Genomic DNA, 14771 nt, shown 5'->3' with positions numbered 1-14771 from the left:
AAAAAGGCATTCTACAACTTTATTAAAATAGATGGCTATCCTGTGAGGCACTCTGCCATCATATGTCTCATGCTGTATCCAATACATGCTACATTGCAGCGGCAACAGCAGTGAATGGAAAAAAATCGTTGTCTAATCCAAGACAATGTGCTCAGAAGGTGGTTAGTTGGTCTGTCTGTCTATTACTTTTCAGTTGTGCAGCTTCAATAATATTGCCAAAAAAAAAGGTTTGGAGATATACACTGGAACCACTTAAAAATACTGTTCAGATTGAAGCGGGATGTAAATTGCAATCCATCAATCAATGAAGGTATCCTTGCTTTGTTTTGAAAAACTGTATTCTTTACCTCCAGAAAAGACTCTGGTGTTACCACTATTAAAAGCCAGGCAGAAGATATTAGAGTGATGTTCTCCTTTCAGTTGAACAGGCTTGACCCTGGAGTGGATTGCTTGTTCCATATGCCAGAGCAGAACTCGACGGTCATCTCCACCTACACAGTACAGAGCATAATTATCAAGAAAAGCACCACAACTAGCATCTATATATCTTGTGATATCAAATCCTGAATATTTTAAGTCTGCATTGCTGGATCATATGAAGAGCCACTACAAGTTAGGATGAATTTCTCCATTATTGCTCATTCTTTTTTCTAAATAGAGGCTATTATATAATGTTGAACTGAGATGGGAAAAAAGGGGAAAACTCTAACAGCTACATAAATATAAACAAACTAGCTGTTGTCTTGGGCATTTACATTCATTCTTCTATATGGTTCGGATTATTTATTTATTTATTTATTTATTTATTTATTTATTTATTTATTTATTTATTTATGGGGCTTATATCCCGCCCTATCTCCCGAGGGACTCAGGGCGGCTAACAGCAATAATATACAATAAATACAGAAATTAAGATAAAATTAAAATTAAAGGCCTCTGTACAATAAATTAAAATTAAAAATTAAAATAAATTAAAAATTAGAGTTAAAAATTGTAAACATAATTAAAATAAAAATTAAACATAATTAAATCCCTGTCAGTCCAGGTCAGCCAGTTGAAAAAGGAGTGTTTTGAGGCCGCGGCGAAAGGACTGGAGATCTTGGGCCATCTGAAGCTCAGGGGGGAGCTGGTTCCACAGGGCTGGCGCTCCCACAGAGAAGGCTCTTCCCCTGGGGTTCGCCAGCTGACATTGTCTAGCCGACGGTACCCTGAGGAGGCCCTCTCTCTGTGAGCGTACTGGGCGATGGGAATTCTTTAACTGAGAACTCTAGACTGTAAATACTGAACAGAAGTCTTGCTTCTTACAGACTTCTTCAGAAGGCACTTTTTGAAATATAGATGATCACATACAAATACCCAATACAACAGTGAAATAATATGTATTATGCTTGAATCCAGGATTTTGGCCTAGGGTGTCAAAACTTAGAGGGCACCAATGCTGCCCTTCCTTCCAAAAACAAAATCTATTTTACAAATCCAAGAGGGAGGTAGCATCATCTCTAGGAGGTGGCACCATCATTCAAGGCAGCCTAGAGGCACCATATGCCCCTGAGCGAGGCTGTTTGTGTCACATCATGCAGTCTCAGACTGAAGCCTTTTTGAAAAATAGATTCAAATCTCAGGTAAGAAAGAGTCAACATGTATTTAATGTATTTATTGCATGTAAAGCTATATTTCCTTCAAGATACTCAAGGTGACACATATAGGTTTCTTTTTTTTACATTTAACTTCCGAATAATGCTATGAAATACTTAGGCTGAAAGCATGACTTGCCTAAGGATATCCAGTTAAACGCAGGGATGTCAAACTGCCGCCCCCCCCCCGGCCGGTTGCACCATACAGAGGCTGCGCCCACCCCAGCTCCGGCAATGCAAAAAAAAGTTGCGACACGTCACGTGACACAGCAAGTTTAACACCCATGAGTTAGAACTTCAATGTAGAATTGGGATTTGACTTATGGTACTTGCAGTTCTAGTCCAATACTGTGGTGTTGGCTAGCATATTTCTAATAAATCTACTATTCATGCCATGTTTAAAGAAGAGTTTTAACACAATTTATCCCTGTAATGAATTTTCTTGGCTATCTGCCTTATCTTTTCCAACATTCTTTCAAAATCATAGGGAGAGCATTAAAAATAATTCAAATTTACTTGAAATCAAAATCTTAATCTGAGAGAACAAAGTTAAATATTAAGAGCTATACATGTTCAGCTTTTTACAAATATCTTGCCAAAATTATCAGTCCAGTAATCAACCTAAGTTTATAGGTATGATGGTAGCTCCTACATCCAATATTATATGAAAAAAGTCTTCAAAGACAATTAAGCAGTTAGAGAAAAGCATCATAAATTGTTTGACCTTCTGTTAGTTACAATATAGTTTTTCTAACACATTAACATACATCATTTGCTCAATGATGAAACCTTCGGTGTGGTAACAGTTTACAAAATAGGAGAAATATGTGTATTTATATATGTAACATAATGAATAGGTGAAATAATGAAATAGATGAATTAGAACATGTCCTAGAGCTGAAATTTAAATTAAATGAATGTTTTATTGTGTTGTTTGAGATTTGCATAACAAGGATTTAACTATTTATTACTGCAACAGTATGTTTGGACGTTCCTCTTAAATGAAAAAAAAACTCACTAAATGTAGACTGAGGTGTCTTCCTGGGAGATTACTGAACATTACTGATTCCTGAGACCATCCTTTTCATAAAGGATCACAAACACTGGTCCAACAGCTACACTGACTTACCTAACTCTGATGGTAGGAGAATGGATGTCATTAGCATAGCAGTGACATCAGCCTAGAGCTGGCCATGTGTCATTGCAACAAAGGGCATTTCAGTGTCAAAACCAAGTATGGTTAGACTTGGAACATGATAATCTCTATCCTTCAAGAATACATGAAAGCTAATAGAACTAAAAATTAAAGAAAACCTCCACATTCAGTACTTTTATTTATATCTCAATTTCTAATAATCAGAATTATATTTTATTATGCCTAGCTGCTAAAAATGGAGACTATTTGGCTAGCTGCTCTTCAGCATAACCTTAAAACAGTAACCTTGGTTATTTACAACCCATTTTGATGGCTGTGTCCAGAACTTGTAATTTGTGCAAAATACAGTAGTCGGACTTCTAATTAGTATAAGACGTAGAGATCCCATGAAACCTGTACTGAAAGATCTGCATAGACATAGTTTTGTACTTAGCACAATTTAAGAAAATAATAATAATAGTAGTAGTAGTAGTGAAAGTTGGAAGGGACCTTGGAGGTCATCTAGTCCAACACTCTGCTCAGTCCAACCCTATACCATTTCAGGCAAATGGTTGTCCAGTCTCTTCTTAAAAACTTCAAGTGTTGGAACATTCACCACTACTGGAGGCACATTGTTCCACTGATTAATTGTTCTAACTGTCAGGAAATTTCTTCTGAGTTCTAGGTTTCTTCTTTCTTTGATGAGTTTCCATCCATTGCTAATTGTTCTGCTTTCAGGTGCTTTGGAGAATAGCTTGACTTTCTCTTCTTTGTGGCAACCCGTGAGATATTGGAACACTGCTATCATGTCACCCCTCATCCTTCTCTTCATTAAACTAGATATACCCAATTTCAGCAATCGTTCCTCATAGGTTTTAGCCTCCAGTCCCTACCTTTGTTGTTCTTCTCTGTACTCTTTCTAGAGTCTCAACATCTTTTTTACATTGTGGTAACCAAAACTGGATGTAGTACTGTATCCCAAGTATGGCCTTACCAGTGTTGACCTTTAAATCATAAACAGCATAAGGCCTGATTATTTGAAGGACTATTGCTACAATTCTGCAGAGTTAAATCAGCAGGAAAGACTGTTCTGAAGATCCTCTGTTACCAGAAGCTCAGATATTGCTGCATGAGAAAGTGCCTGTTCTGGCTCCTGTATCTTCCATATAGATCAACACTAGTTATAAAACTCCATTCCAGAGCATATTAATTAACTCTTGATAATTATTTTAATTAATTATTTCTGTTTTTTGCTTTTCATTTTAGCAGCATTAGTTTATTGTTATGTTTTATATTTAGGACGTTTAAATAGCAGCTCCCACCTCCCTCCTGTACATTCTGCTCCCTCCCTCCCCATCTTTTAGTTAAAACCTGTATTTGTATTGAGATGTTATGGTGATTTTATACATACATACTGTACATAAGTATTTATGGTTTTATTTTAATTAAGCCACCCAGAGTCGCCTTGCAGTGAGATGAGTGGCAAACAAATTAAATAATAAAATAAAATAATACATAATTGTCATAAGTTGCCTTGAGTGCAAATTAAATATAATAAGTAAATAAACTATTGAATATATTTGGATCTGCTGAAAATATGTAACATAAACAAACCACATCAAATCTCTAAAACAGGGATGGAAAACCTATGCACATTTGAGTAACCCTCAGCATCTCTTATTAATAACCATGCTAACCTGCAGTTCTTGGCAGGTGATCCAATAATACCTGGAGCATCAGCAATATCTTGATTTGATAGAATAACTTCAGAATAGTATTTGATTACATTTATTTATATCTGCTAAATATAATACTAATAATGTATTGTGAGCTACACTTAATAATTTCTACAATCAATAACAAAAGCATGTAGTATAATTAACACTGGAAATAAAGGATGAAACCTAGGGGTTGAATTTCTAAATTTTATTTAACCCAGCATTAAAAGACTGTTCAGAGATGAATCTTGGGTGTATAAATTATCCCCTCTCCCAATTTGACTATGAGAAATAGATTATAAATTGTAATTTACTTTTTCAACTAACCATCATTATGGAGTGTACTGAAACTGTAATTGTAATTAGTATGAACTATGTCTTTTTAAACCAAGAAGTATCATCCACATGAGGTTGGCTCATTTCCCTAAAACAAATATGTCAAACTCGCAACATCACATGATGTCACGTGACGTATTGGAGCTTTTTTGCCATTGCCGGCAATGGGGTGGGCACGGTTTCTTCATGACCCAACCGGCCTGTGGGCTGGCAGTTTGACACCCCTGTCCTAAAACAGAGTTAAACTTAGCATAGTTTATCTGGTTTCAGACATAGCAAGTAACCACATTTGAACACTTAAAGAATGTTTCCTGTCTTTTTTTTCCTAGCCTGTTTCAGTACAGAGAAAGTGAGGCAAAATATGCAGAAGGCTCATGATTTTTGTAGTAATCCATAGGACAGTGTGCAAATTATGCATTATATGATGCATCTCTGGTTCCTAGCAAAGGAGACCAACAGACAGGTTGAATTTCTATTGGAAGGCCATTCCAGAATTGTAATACTTGACTTGCCTGTTCACTTATCAGACTACTAAAATTACAGCAATGACAAACAGCTCCAAGATAGGTTTTTTTTTTAGATTTTGAATCCCAGGCATACTTAAATGAATGCAATTGGTTTTTAAAAGACCCTAAGCTGTGTAGAGATTTAAAAGCTAGAACCAGCATTTTGAATAGGACTTCAATGGAACCAACATAAAATCAAATTTACATGCATCCAGCCAATACATGCAACATTTCAATTTTTACGCATTAACCCTAATTCCAACTCAACACCTCTATTCCTGCAACTCCAGATTTGTTATGATCATGAATGCCTTTTCTGGACAGGTATAAAGCACAACATTATTTCTGTACAGCTGTCTGATAGTGCTGCAAAAAATGAAGAGGCAAAGATAATAAACATCTCTTCAATATTTTATGCTGCATTTGGACAATACTATTTCTCCATTTTAGGTCAGGCATAATTGTTCTTGGTTTATTTGAATTGACTTCTATTTTATCTTTGTCCATCTTCTATTAATAGTTTAAGAATCTGGCGTCCATTAATACTGACTTCTCAATCATACTAGAAAGCCCTAGAACTGCAGTAAATAATCTAGAGCAAACAGCATGTACTGTACTAAATAGATAACATGATCTCCCTCAACTGAGTGATCTCATTTTGTTCATAATTATGAGTGACAGACATTTAACTTGAGTTAAAGCAAGTTAACTATCAAATCCCATAGATGTCTGTTTACAGTGTAGAAATTCCTCTCTTATTTCAGAACTCTGAATATTCCTATAGTGCTTTTCATTTAAACATCAAAGTGGTTCAAAGGAAAAAGAGTACCACATAATAATTATAATAAAAATTAAAGCTAAAAAAAGTTTTTAAATCCATAAAACCAAGAATGGAGAAATGCCAGAAATTATGGCAGCTGATTAAATAGACAAGTCCTGGTTGAAGAGGTAGATTTTAAATTTTTGAGAAAAAGACCCTACAGTGGGAACCCACATAATTTTAATTAGAAGTTCCAATAATAGATACCATTACAGACACTTCTTATTTGAGTATGTCTGTGAGTAAACAGATAATTCTGTTTAGGTCTTATAAAACAAATGTCACCATCTTCAAAAAGGTAGTTGATTGGCAGCTAAAGTGAAGGTTTCTACAAAGTACTGTAAGATTGTACCCAATGAGACACTTTCTTGAGTAACTTTGTCACAACATTTAGTGCTAGCCACTTTTGGGGGAAGGGATACATAGGCCTTTCTGGTTTTTCTCTCCTAGCCATAACCATCATTTTCATCATGAATGAAAATCCCCAATTACCATTTCCATATAAAACATGTGTTAGCTACTCCCTCTTCTGTCTAACCCATGGGGAAACACTAAATGCAGGAAATAGCTGTTGCCCCATTGTGATACTTGTACTCAATCTCATTCTAAAATTTATATTCACTTACTCATATGGTGAATATAACTTTCCTGAGCATTGAATAAGCTAGGGTGACCATGCAGAATGTGATTTTGAAATCAAAACCTCTGCAACCACTATCTGAATTAGCACACCAGTTTTCTTTAGGTCAAGTAAAATGATCAATTTAACTTCCAAAAATATCCTTTTTAAAAAATATGTGAAATAGAGTACATGTACTGCTCTTTTCATTTTTTTTATATTTGTCCTTGTTCATCAGTTTGTTAGAGAGCTCTTTGTACGACCATGTTGGTCTCATCTGGTTTTTCTTTCCCTGTGGAATTGTTTTTGTTTGGGCCTTTAGTATTTTGTTTTTCAGAATTTCCCATGCATCCTGAACTGTTTCTCCTAGGATTTCCATCCTTGGAGTCCTTGGTAATTTCTCATAGTTTGTTAAAATAAGCTCTCTGAAACACCGATCTGACTATGTCCAGTTGCCTTTGCCTGCATTATGCTGAATTCTAGTATGATATGATTACTCTCCCAATGTTTTTTGTAAAATGGGAATATAAGAGGTATAACCTAATTACCATATTTAAATAATTTAAGCCTCACATTAACTCAAATATGTATATTTTTATAAGGACCTTATCTATTTCTGTGTCCTGATTTTGTCCATTATTAAGAGACATCTCCCCAGCAATGCTATGCTCCAGATATGCATATTCCCAGAATTTCCCAGCTACATGACCATTGCTGAGAAAACTGAAAGTTGTCCATACATTTCAAGGCTTCCAGTGTTAGGGAAGGCTGTTTTCAGCACACTACTCAAATACCAAATTTAGCCCTTGGCCTGAAAAAAACAAGTGCCACTGACATCAGCAAGTTTACAAACAACAGATAAAACAAACCTTTAGAACTGATTCTAGAATCACTGATGTTACATTTAGCTTTATTTAGTTTTGTATTCATATCATATCATATTATTATTATTGCATTTTATTATATATCTTGTCAAGTTCCTAATGCTCAATTGAATTGAGGCAGTGTACAAATTTCCTAAATAACTAAACTTGGATTCAAATTTGAAATGACACTTTACAGAAGGAAGATGAGTTGTTTTCTTCCTACCTCAGATTCTGAGTCTGAGTTCCAAGGAGGCAACAATACATTTAACAATACAAATACCAACAATGGTCAGAGCAAAGTCAATGAGGGAGAGAGAGGGAACAAATGATGAGGTAGTTATTGAATGTTAATATTTGGCCAGAAATATAGAAAATATTTGGATTGACAAAGATCTTAAGACAATCAGGATACATATAGAAAAACCTTTGTTTCAAAACAAGTGGAAGTTTGCATTTATTTGATGCAAAATCTCTGCCACTTCACAGAAGCTATTCCCTTTACTATACTGCCTAGTCTGTGACTATATGAAAGTCAAATCAACATAATATTAACCATTTAAAACCCTATTAAATAAAAGTCTCAGATTATTGCCAGCAGCATATTTGGCAACATATATATGTCATTTAAGAGTCAGCTTCAATTGGAGTGGCTTATAAGCTTTGTAAAATGAATATTTTTGCACTTCAGTTACCATCTGGAGGTAAGTGGTTAAAATGTAGCTTTTCCAACAAGTCTTGAAATTAACTTCTATGCTTTGTTTCTTCTCTGATCACCAGCAGGCTTTTAAATATTTTGCTATTTTATGAAAATTGTTGTTTATGTTTTAAAATTGCTTTTTGTGGATGAACTACCTAGACATGTATAATAGTGGTGTATAAAAATACTGGAAATAAATACAGGCACAACTGAAATACTGTTTGATATTAAGCAAAAGGATCTGTCATGTAGCTGCCAATATGGAAGCTCTTTTCATTACTAGGGAAGGCAGTGTGGTATAATGGATAGAATTGGTTTGATTAATTGGCTAAGTATGAGCAAAGAAGATGGCCTCAGGCAAGTCACTTGCGTAGTTGTTTTCAGGCTAAAATAGAAAACATAACACCTTATATACTTAAGGTCTTATAGAGGTGATTATGTAGTATCAATAGTACAATAGCATTGTATCATCAATACTAATCAATAGCATTGTGTTATAATAAAATTGCTTTGTTTTAAATATTGGGCTCATGGGGAATGTGTGAATGTTGATCTCTTTCTTTATTCTCTTGCAAGGAACCCAAAGCTCTTCAGATTTCCAACTTTTTCCCCCCTTTGAGACAGAGATGCTGTGGACATCTTAAGTTGGGAAAATATTACCATATTACTAGGCATTTTAGGTCTCCTGTCAGGCCTATAAAAGGGTTTATATGCCTTTGTGAGTGACTTGGAGACCCGAATCGAAAGACCAAAACTACAAATAAGTAATGGTGCTTATTCCCCATAAACTGTGCTGGGAGTGTCTTGATAAATGTGCTCTCTTAACTGTGGCTGAAGAGAAAGGAAAATGCAAACGTCTCTCTTGCTCCTTGTCAAAAAAAATACTCCACGTTTAGTTACGCGGAGGAAAGCCTGCGTGGAAGAGGCACACGCACCTTCCCCGGGTAGTGGAAGGCCAAGGCGGGCGGAGGGAGATGCCACTTCTGTCGCCTCCACGCTCTGGACGGAATAGGCCAGGGGTCTGCAACCTCGGCTCTTTTATGACTCGTGGACTTCAACTCCCAGAATTCCTGAGCCAGCATAGCTGGCTCAGGAATTCTGGGAGTTGAAGTCCACGAGTCATAAAAGAGCCGAGGTTGCCGACCCCTGGAATAGGCCATCGATTCCCCGGCCTGTCGCTATGAGGAGCTCAAGGAGAGCAAGGCCTGCGGTTCCCACTCAAGCCCCGGCCTGGAGTTTGCATTTCCCCTCGGAGCGGGTGGGAACTCCGCCTAAAAGCAGCAGCGGGAGCTGACAAGAAGAAGCGCTGCCCTCGGATTCCTTCTCCGGTGAAAGGCGCGGAAGGAAGCGGCGAAGCCCGAAGGGGCTCCTCCCTCCTTCGCCCACCACCCCGTCGCGCCGCAGCTCACGTCAACTCCGAGTCTCCCCGACACCTGACAGCAGCCCCCCCCTCCTCCTCGTTCACCCCCCGCTCGCTTTCCCCCTCCAGCTGCAATTAAAACCGGGCAGTCAAATAAGCATAGGGGCTCCCCTTCCGGGGAGAGGGCAAAAAAGAGAAAAGCTTGCAAATTACAAGGACTCTCGGCTTCCTAGGTGCTTCCTTCTTCCCCAAACCCCCCCCCCCGCCCCCTAAGCGGAGTAAAAAAAAACAAAACAAAACCCCCCACATCTGACCCGGACACCCCCCTCCCTTCAAATCTGGACCCCAATCCCTATCTCGGACTCCCCTTTACGACGCGTTGCGTCCCAGTTACGGACTTGGTCGGATCTCGCTTGGGAATGTCTACGCGTCTTATCCATTTTGTTTCCAGCTACTCCGACACCTCCAGCAGGAGAACGCAACGAAAGAAGAAGAACGAAATCCTGTTATTAATTAATACGCAAGAGACACCCAGAGCAAAAAAAACAAAAAAACAAAACTCCTATAAACCTTCCGGAGGAGCCACTGCGTCCGGATGGGGAAGCCCAACTCCCCCCCCCCCCCAAAAACACCTCCTGCAAGCTGGAGCTCAATAAACAGGATTGGGAGCAGGGGGAATAGGACCATCCCCCCTCCCCCCCCAAACTGTCAACCATTTTAGATCTATATTTGGGAAACCTCAGGGTGTGTTTTGGGGGGAGAGGGAGGGCATCTGCTTCTCCAGTCGGGTTCGGCGATGCGGGGCGAGGGGGACGGAGAAGAAGGAGATAAAATTGGGGGAGGGGGAGGGCGGGGGAGGGGGAGAGAGGAGGGCTTGCATTACCTGAGACCAGCCATTGGCCTCCATTGTTGGAGAATTCAATGGCATTGACACAACCGAAGTGGCCCAGCAGATCCTTCTTGTAGAGGTTTCTACAGCCTCGCAGGCGCCTCCGCTGAAAGTCCTGGGTGAGCAGAGGGTCTCCCTGCAAGCCCCTCTGGGACAAGAAGCCCACGACTGACCTCATGTTGCCCCCTAGGCCAGCTCGCCGTCTCATGGTGCTGGTGCTGGTCCCCCCACTTGCCCCCCTCGCTCGCTCGCTCGCTTCCTCGCTCCCTCCCTCCGCTTTCTCCCCGCCCTCCCTTGTTATGGTTATGATGATTTTCTTTAGCCGGCCATAGCAGGGGAGAGGTATTAGACACTCCGTTGCTTCCTGATCCCCTTTAAACTCCTCCCCTGCCTTACAGCGGCGGCGGCGGCCACAGCAGCTGATTCACAGCTGCAGCCTTTTCCTTGATGCGATTCTTCTGCCGGCTGCTTCCTTGGACTGAACGTTGCTCGGGGGCGGGGGGGGGGCAGTGGTTTTGGAGATCGAGGATGTGCTCTTGACGAAGTGGTCCCTCGCCACCATCATCACTCTCATCATCACCACTCCTTCCCTATAAAATCCAAGATCGGCGGAAGTATATTTGACTTTCGCTGGAGACCGAACAGACGTTGAATCCACCATCACTCTTATGTTACGGAGTTGCCACAGCGGAAAGCCAATAGATCTCGCTCGGGCGGGACAAGAACGGGTAGATAGGATAAAGCGGCCAGCCGCCAGGTGCCGTTTGCCCTGCCTTCCTTCTTTACGATCTCCATTAAAGTAACTTATTGAAATTGAGGAGGCGTAATGAGACATAACCAGATTTAGGAACTTCCTGGAGTTTTCTTCAAAATTCTTTCTAGGACAATAACACTTCTTGACCGGAAGATGAGATTTCCGAATTCGTTTTTTAATCTTTCTCTGGTGACTAATGCTGACATTTTATATATTCCTCACGGTATCATGGAACCCTAATGATTTTGGTTTGAATCGACCAAACGACAGAAGGCTATTTTTCCTGTGTGTGTGTGTGTTTTAAAACACATTCTGGAATGTTAACATATCCTAAAAAGACATCTTAGGAAATAATTCCATACCAATTAAATATTTTGAAAAGGGATTCTGGGGAAGAGATATACTGTACCCAAGAAATGAATAAAACAATATGAGTAGTCCTTGACCTATAACCACAATTGAGCCCAAAATTTCTGTTGTTAAGTGAGACGTTTGTTCAGTGAGTATTGTACCATTTTACGACATTCCTTGCCACAGCTGTTAAGTGAATCACTGCAGTTGATAAGTTTGTAACTTTGTTACTAAGTGAATCCTGCTTCCCCATTGATTTTGCATGTCAGAAGGTCACAAAAGGGGATCACATGACCCTGCAGCACTGCGACAGTCATAAGTAGGAACCAGTTGCAAATCATCTGAATTTTGATGATGTGACCATAGTTATGCTACAAAGGCTGTAACTGAAAAACTGTCCTAAGTCACTTTTTTCAGTGCCGTTGTAACTTTGAACAGTCTCTTAATGAACTGTTGTAAGTCGAGGACTGCCTGTACTTGCTGAAGACTATCTTAGTGGAACTTACATGAAATGTACAGAACTCTGCCTCATCAAAGTGTACATTACTTCATGGAATATTTCTATCTTTAGTTTGTCTTTAAAGAGAATTTAAATTGCTGTAGAATCTGCTTTGACAACTTTATGATATATATACAATTTTTAAATACATGGTACATGGTACATGGTGCATACATGTTTGATATTAATATAAATCTCCCAAATAGGTGAGTTTATAATAGTAAAATTTATGGGTTTTCATTTGGTTCACGGTGGGATGTATTAATAGCAGAGATTATTTATTTATTTATTTTAATTCCATTTATATCCCGCCCTTCTCCGAAGACTCAGGGTGGCTTACAAACTTAGCAGTAGCCTTCATTCTATGTATATGCCTGCTTATTAGGGCTTTCACTGATCCTAGGAGGATGCCATTATCCCATGGCACCAGATATATTCAGATAACAGATTCCACAGCAGCTCTCTGAAAGATATTCCTCAGCAAGAGCTTAATACACCTGACACCTAATCCTCAATTTTATCCAAGAGAAAAAAACAGAATGTGATTTAGCACTGAGGGTATACAGTCATTTATTTGCAATGTTTAATCTTTCACACAACATATCACATGGGTTATTTTTACTTTGGTTCTTTTTTTTTGGCATAGTGAGTTGTGCAACCTCAGTTTGATATTATGATTCACTGTATTATGTGAATTCAGAATATGGTTTAATTCAGCAACCAAGAAAGAGGGTTAGTAGAGTTACAGAGCCATGCTGCCTTTGGCTGTGCCAGACACATGATTCCATAATTTGCTGAACTACAGTTTATTAAATTAATCTTATTATGTATATTCAGAAAACTCAGTTATATTCAGTCAGCCAAAAACAAACCATACAAAAATACTGAAATATGTGTTCATATTAATACATCATAGAATTAATTTGCCTAGATTATTATGCAAACATAATTTATGATAGTTCATCCAATAACTTAGATTAGGAAACTAGGTTCTGGACTATGTAAAAAGCACTTTTGAGTTTTAGATATAAGGTGTTACCAAAGTACAAAATGCAAAATTGAAATCAAAACTATTATAGCTTGGGATTTTATTAATTTATATAATTGTACATAAATATGAATTAAATATTAAAAGATATCCAACAAACTTATTTACCTAAGGGAGAGGTTTATTATTTATTTATTTATTTATTTATTTATTTATTTATTTATTTAATTTATATAATTTATATATTATGTAAAGCAAATTCTCCCCATCTAACATTTGGTTATTCTTTTCCTACATGGTAATGAGATTTGGTTAAAATGAACTTTACTAAAACTGTTACCCAGGTGGCATGCTAAGTTGCTAAAAGAAATTACCATTTGCTGAATATGTTTGCTATGCAATACTTATATCATGAAGAATAAAAGTTTTTTCCATTTAACAGTGCTTGCCTTCTGCTATGATCACAGCAACTTTTATGTTGGTTTATGGCCCCTGGGGAAAACCAGAATTGCTATTAATATTATGAGGAGTCTCCCTCTCTCATGAGCACATGCGCATGCTCTAGCAATTACCTATGACTGTCTTAGACATTTTTGTTGTTAATTTTCTCCTTCCTCCACCTCCAAGTGGCAACTGAATCTGGGCAATGCTTTGTGAATTTCATAAACAGACTCCATTAATTGACTTTGAGATAAATTCATTGTAAATGTGAAAAACGGTCATAGGTCACTTTTTTCCAGTACCGTTGTAACTTTGAACGGTCACCAAACAAACTGTTGTAAGTCGAGGATTCCTTGTACTGTACTTAACCAGAAGGAACTTTCCCCTTTTCAGAGCCAGTGAAACTAAGTGAAGGGACATGTGAATACAGTTAGTCCTTGACTTACAACAGTTCATTTAGTTCAAAGTTACAACAGTACTGAAAAAAGTGACTTATGACCATTTTTCACACTTACAACCGTTGCAGCATCCCCATGGTCACATGATCAAAATTCAGGCGCTTAGGAATTGACTAGCATTTATGACCGTTGCAGTGTCCCAGGGTTATGTGATCACCTTTTGTGACAAGCAAAGTTAATGGGGAAGCCATATTCACTTATAATAATCGTGTTATTAATTTAACAACTGCAGTGATTCACTTAACAACTGTGGCAAGAAAGGTTGTAACATGGAGTAAAATTCACTTAACAAATATCTCACTTAGCAACAGAAATTTTGCACTCAATTGTGGTCATAAGTCGAGGACTACCTGTAGTCTTTATAATGATTTTCTGGTAAAGCAGGTAAAGCTAATTGAACACTTACTCTTACCAAATACAGTAGTACAATTTCAAAGTGTTCAGTACAAGTTTTAGAAGTTATTCAGTCTGATAACCTACAGAGGAGCATGCTCTTGCCCTGCTGGTTGGGAATTATGGAAATTGTAGTAAAACATTTTCAGAAGACACCAGATGGTGAGGAGAGGCATTCTGTAATGAAGTCCTCAGCAATAATGCAGTCTAATACAGTCCAATGCAGTCCAAGCTGGCCTGGCCTGATGGGGGAAATGTTAGGGTTTTAATGTTTTTTTATATTTTGATTGTTTTAATTTGGGCAATA

At 38.2% G+C, this 14771-nt stretch overlaps 1 protein-coding gene across 2 annotated transcripts in view; it reads right to left on the bottom strand.

The window, feature by feature from the left end:
* DCAF5 (DDB1 and CUL4 associated factor 5) overlaps nucleotides 1–10811 on the bottom strand; it is a 42898-nt gene extending 32087 nt beyond the window's left edge. The window contains exons 1-2 of one of the 2 annotated variants that reach the window (XM_083357096.1): nucleotides 10575–10811; nucleotides 348–491 (exon numbers count right to left, since the gene is read on the bottom strand). In XM_083357096.1, coding sequence (XP_083213222.1) covers nucleotides 348–491; nucleotides 10575–10788 — 358 coding nt within the window. In that variant the 5' untranslated portion in view covers nucleotides 10789–10811. The remainder of the gene's footprint in view (nucleotides 1–347; nucleotides 492–10574) is intronic. The other variant, XM_083357097.1, reaches the window with a different exon arrangement.
* Nucleotides 10812–14771: the final 3960 nt, after the last annotated feature.

The sequence above is a fragment of the Vipera ursinii genome, assembly GCF_947247035.1.
Source record: "Vipera ursinii genome assembly, chromosome: 1".
In the NCBI taxonomy this organism is placed as follows: domain Eukaryota; kingdom Metazoa; phylum Chordata; class Lepidosauria; order Squamata; family Viperidae; genus Vipera; species Vipera ursinii.
Note: the sequence above shows the minus strand (reverse complement) of the source record. Positions and strands in the feature narration are given on the sequence as shown.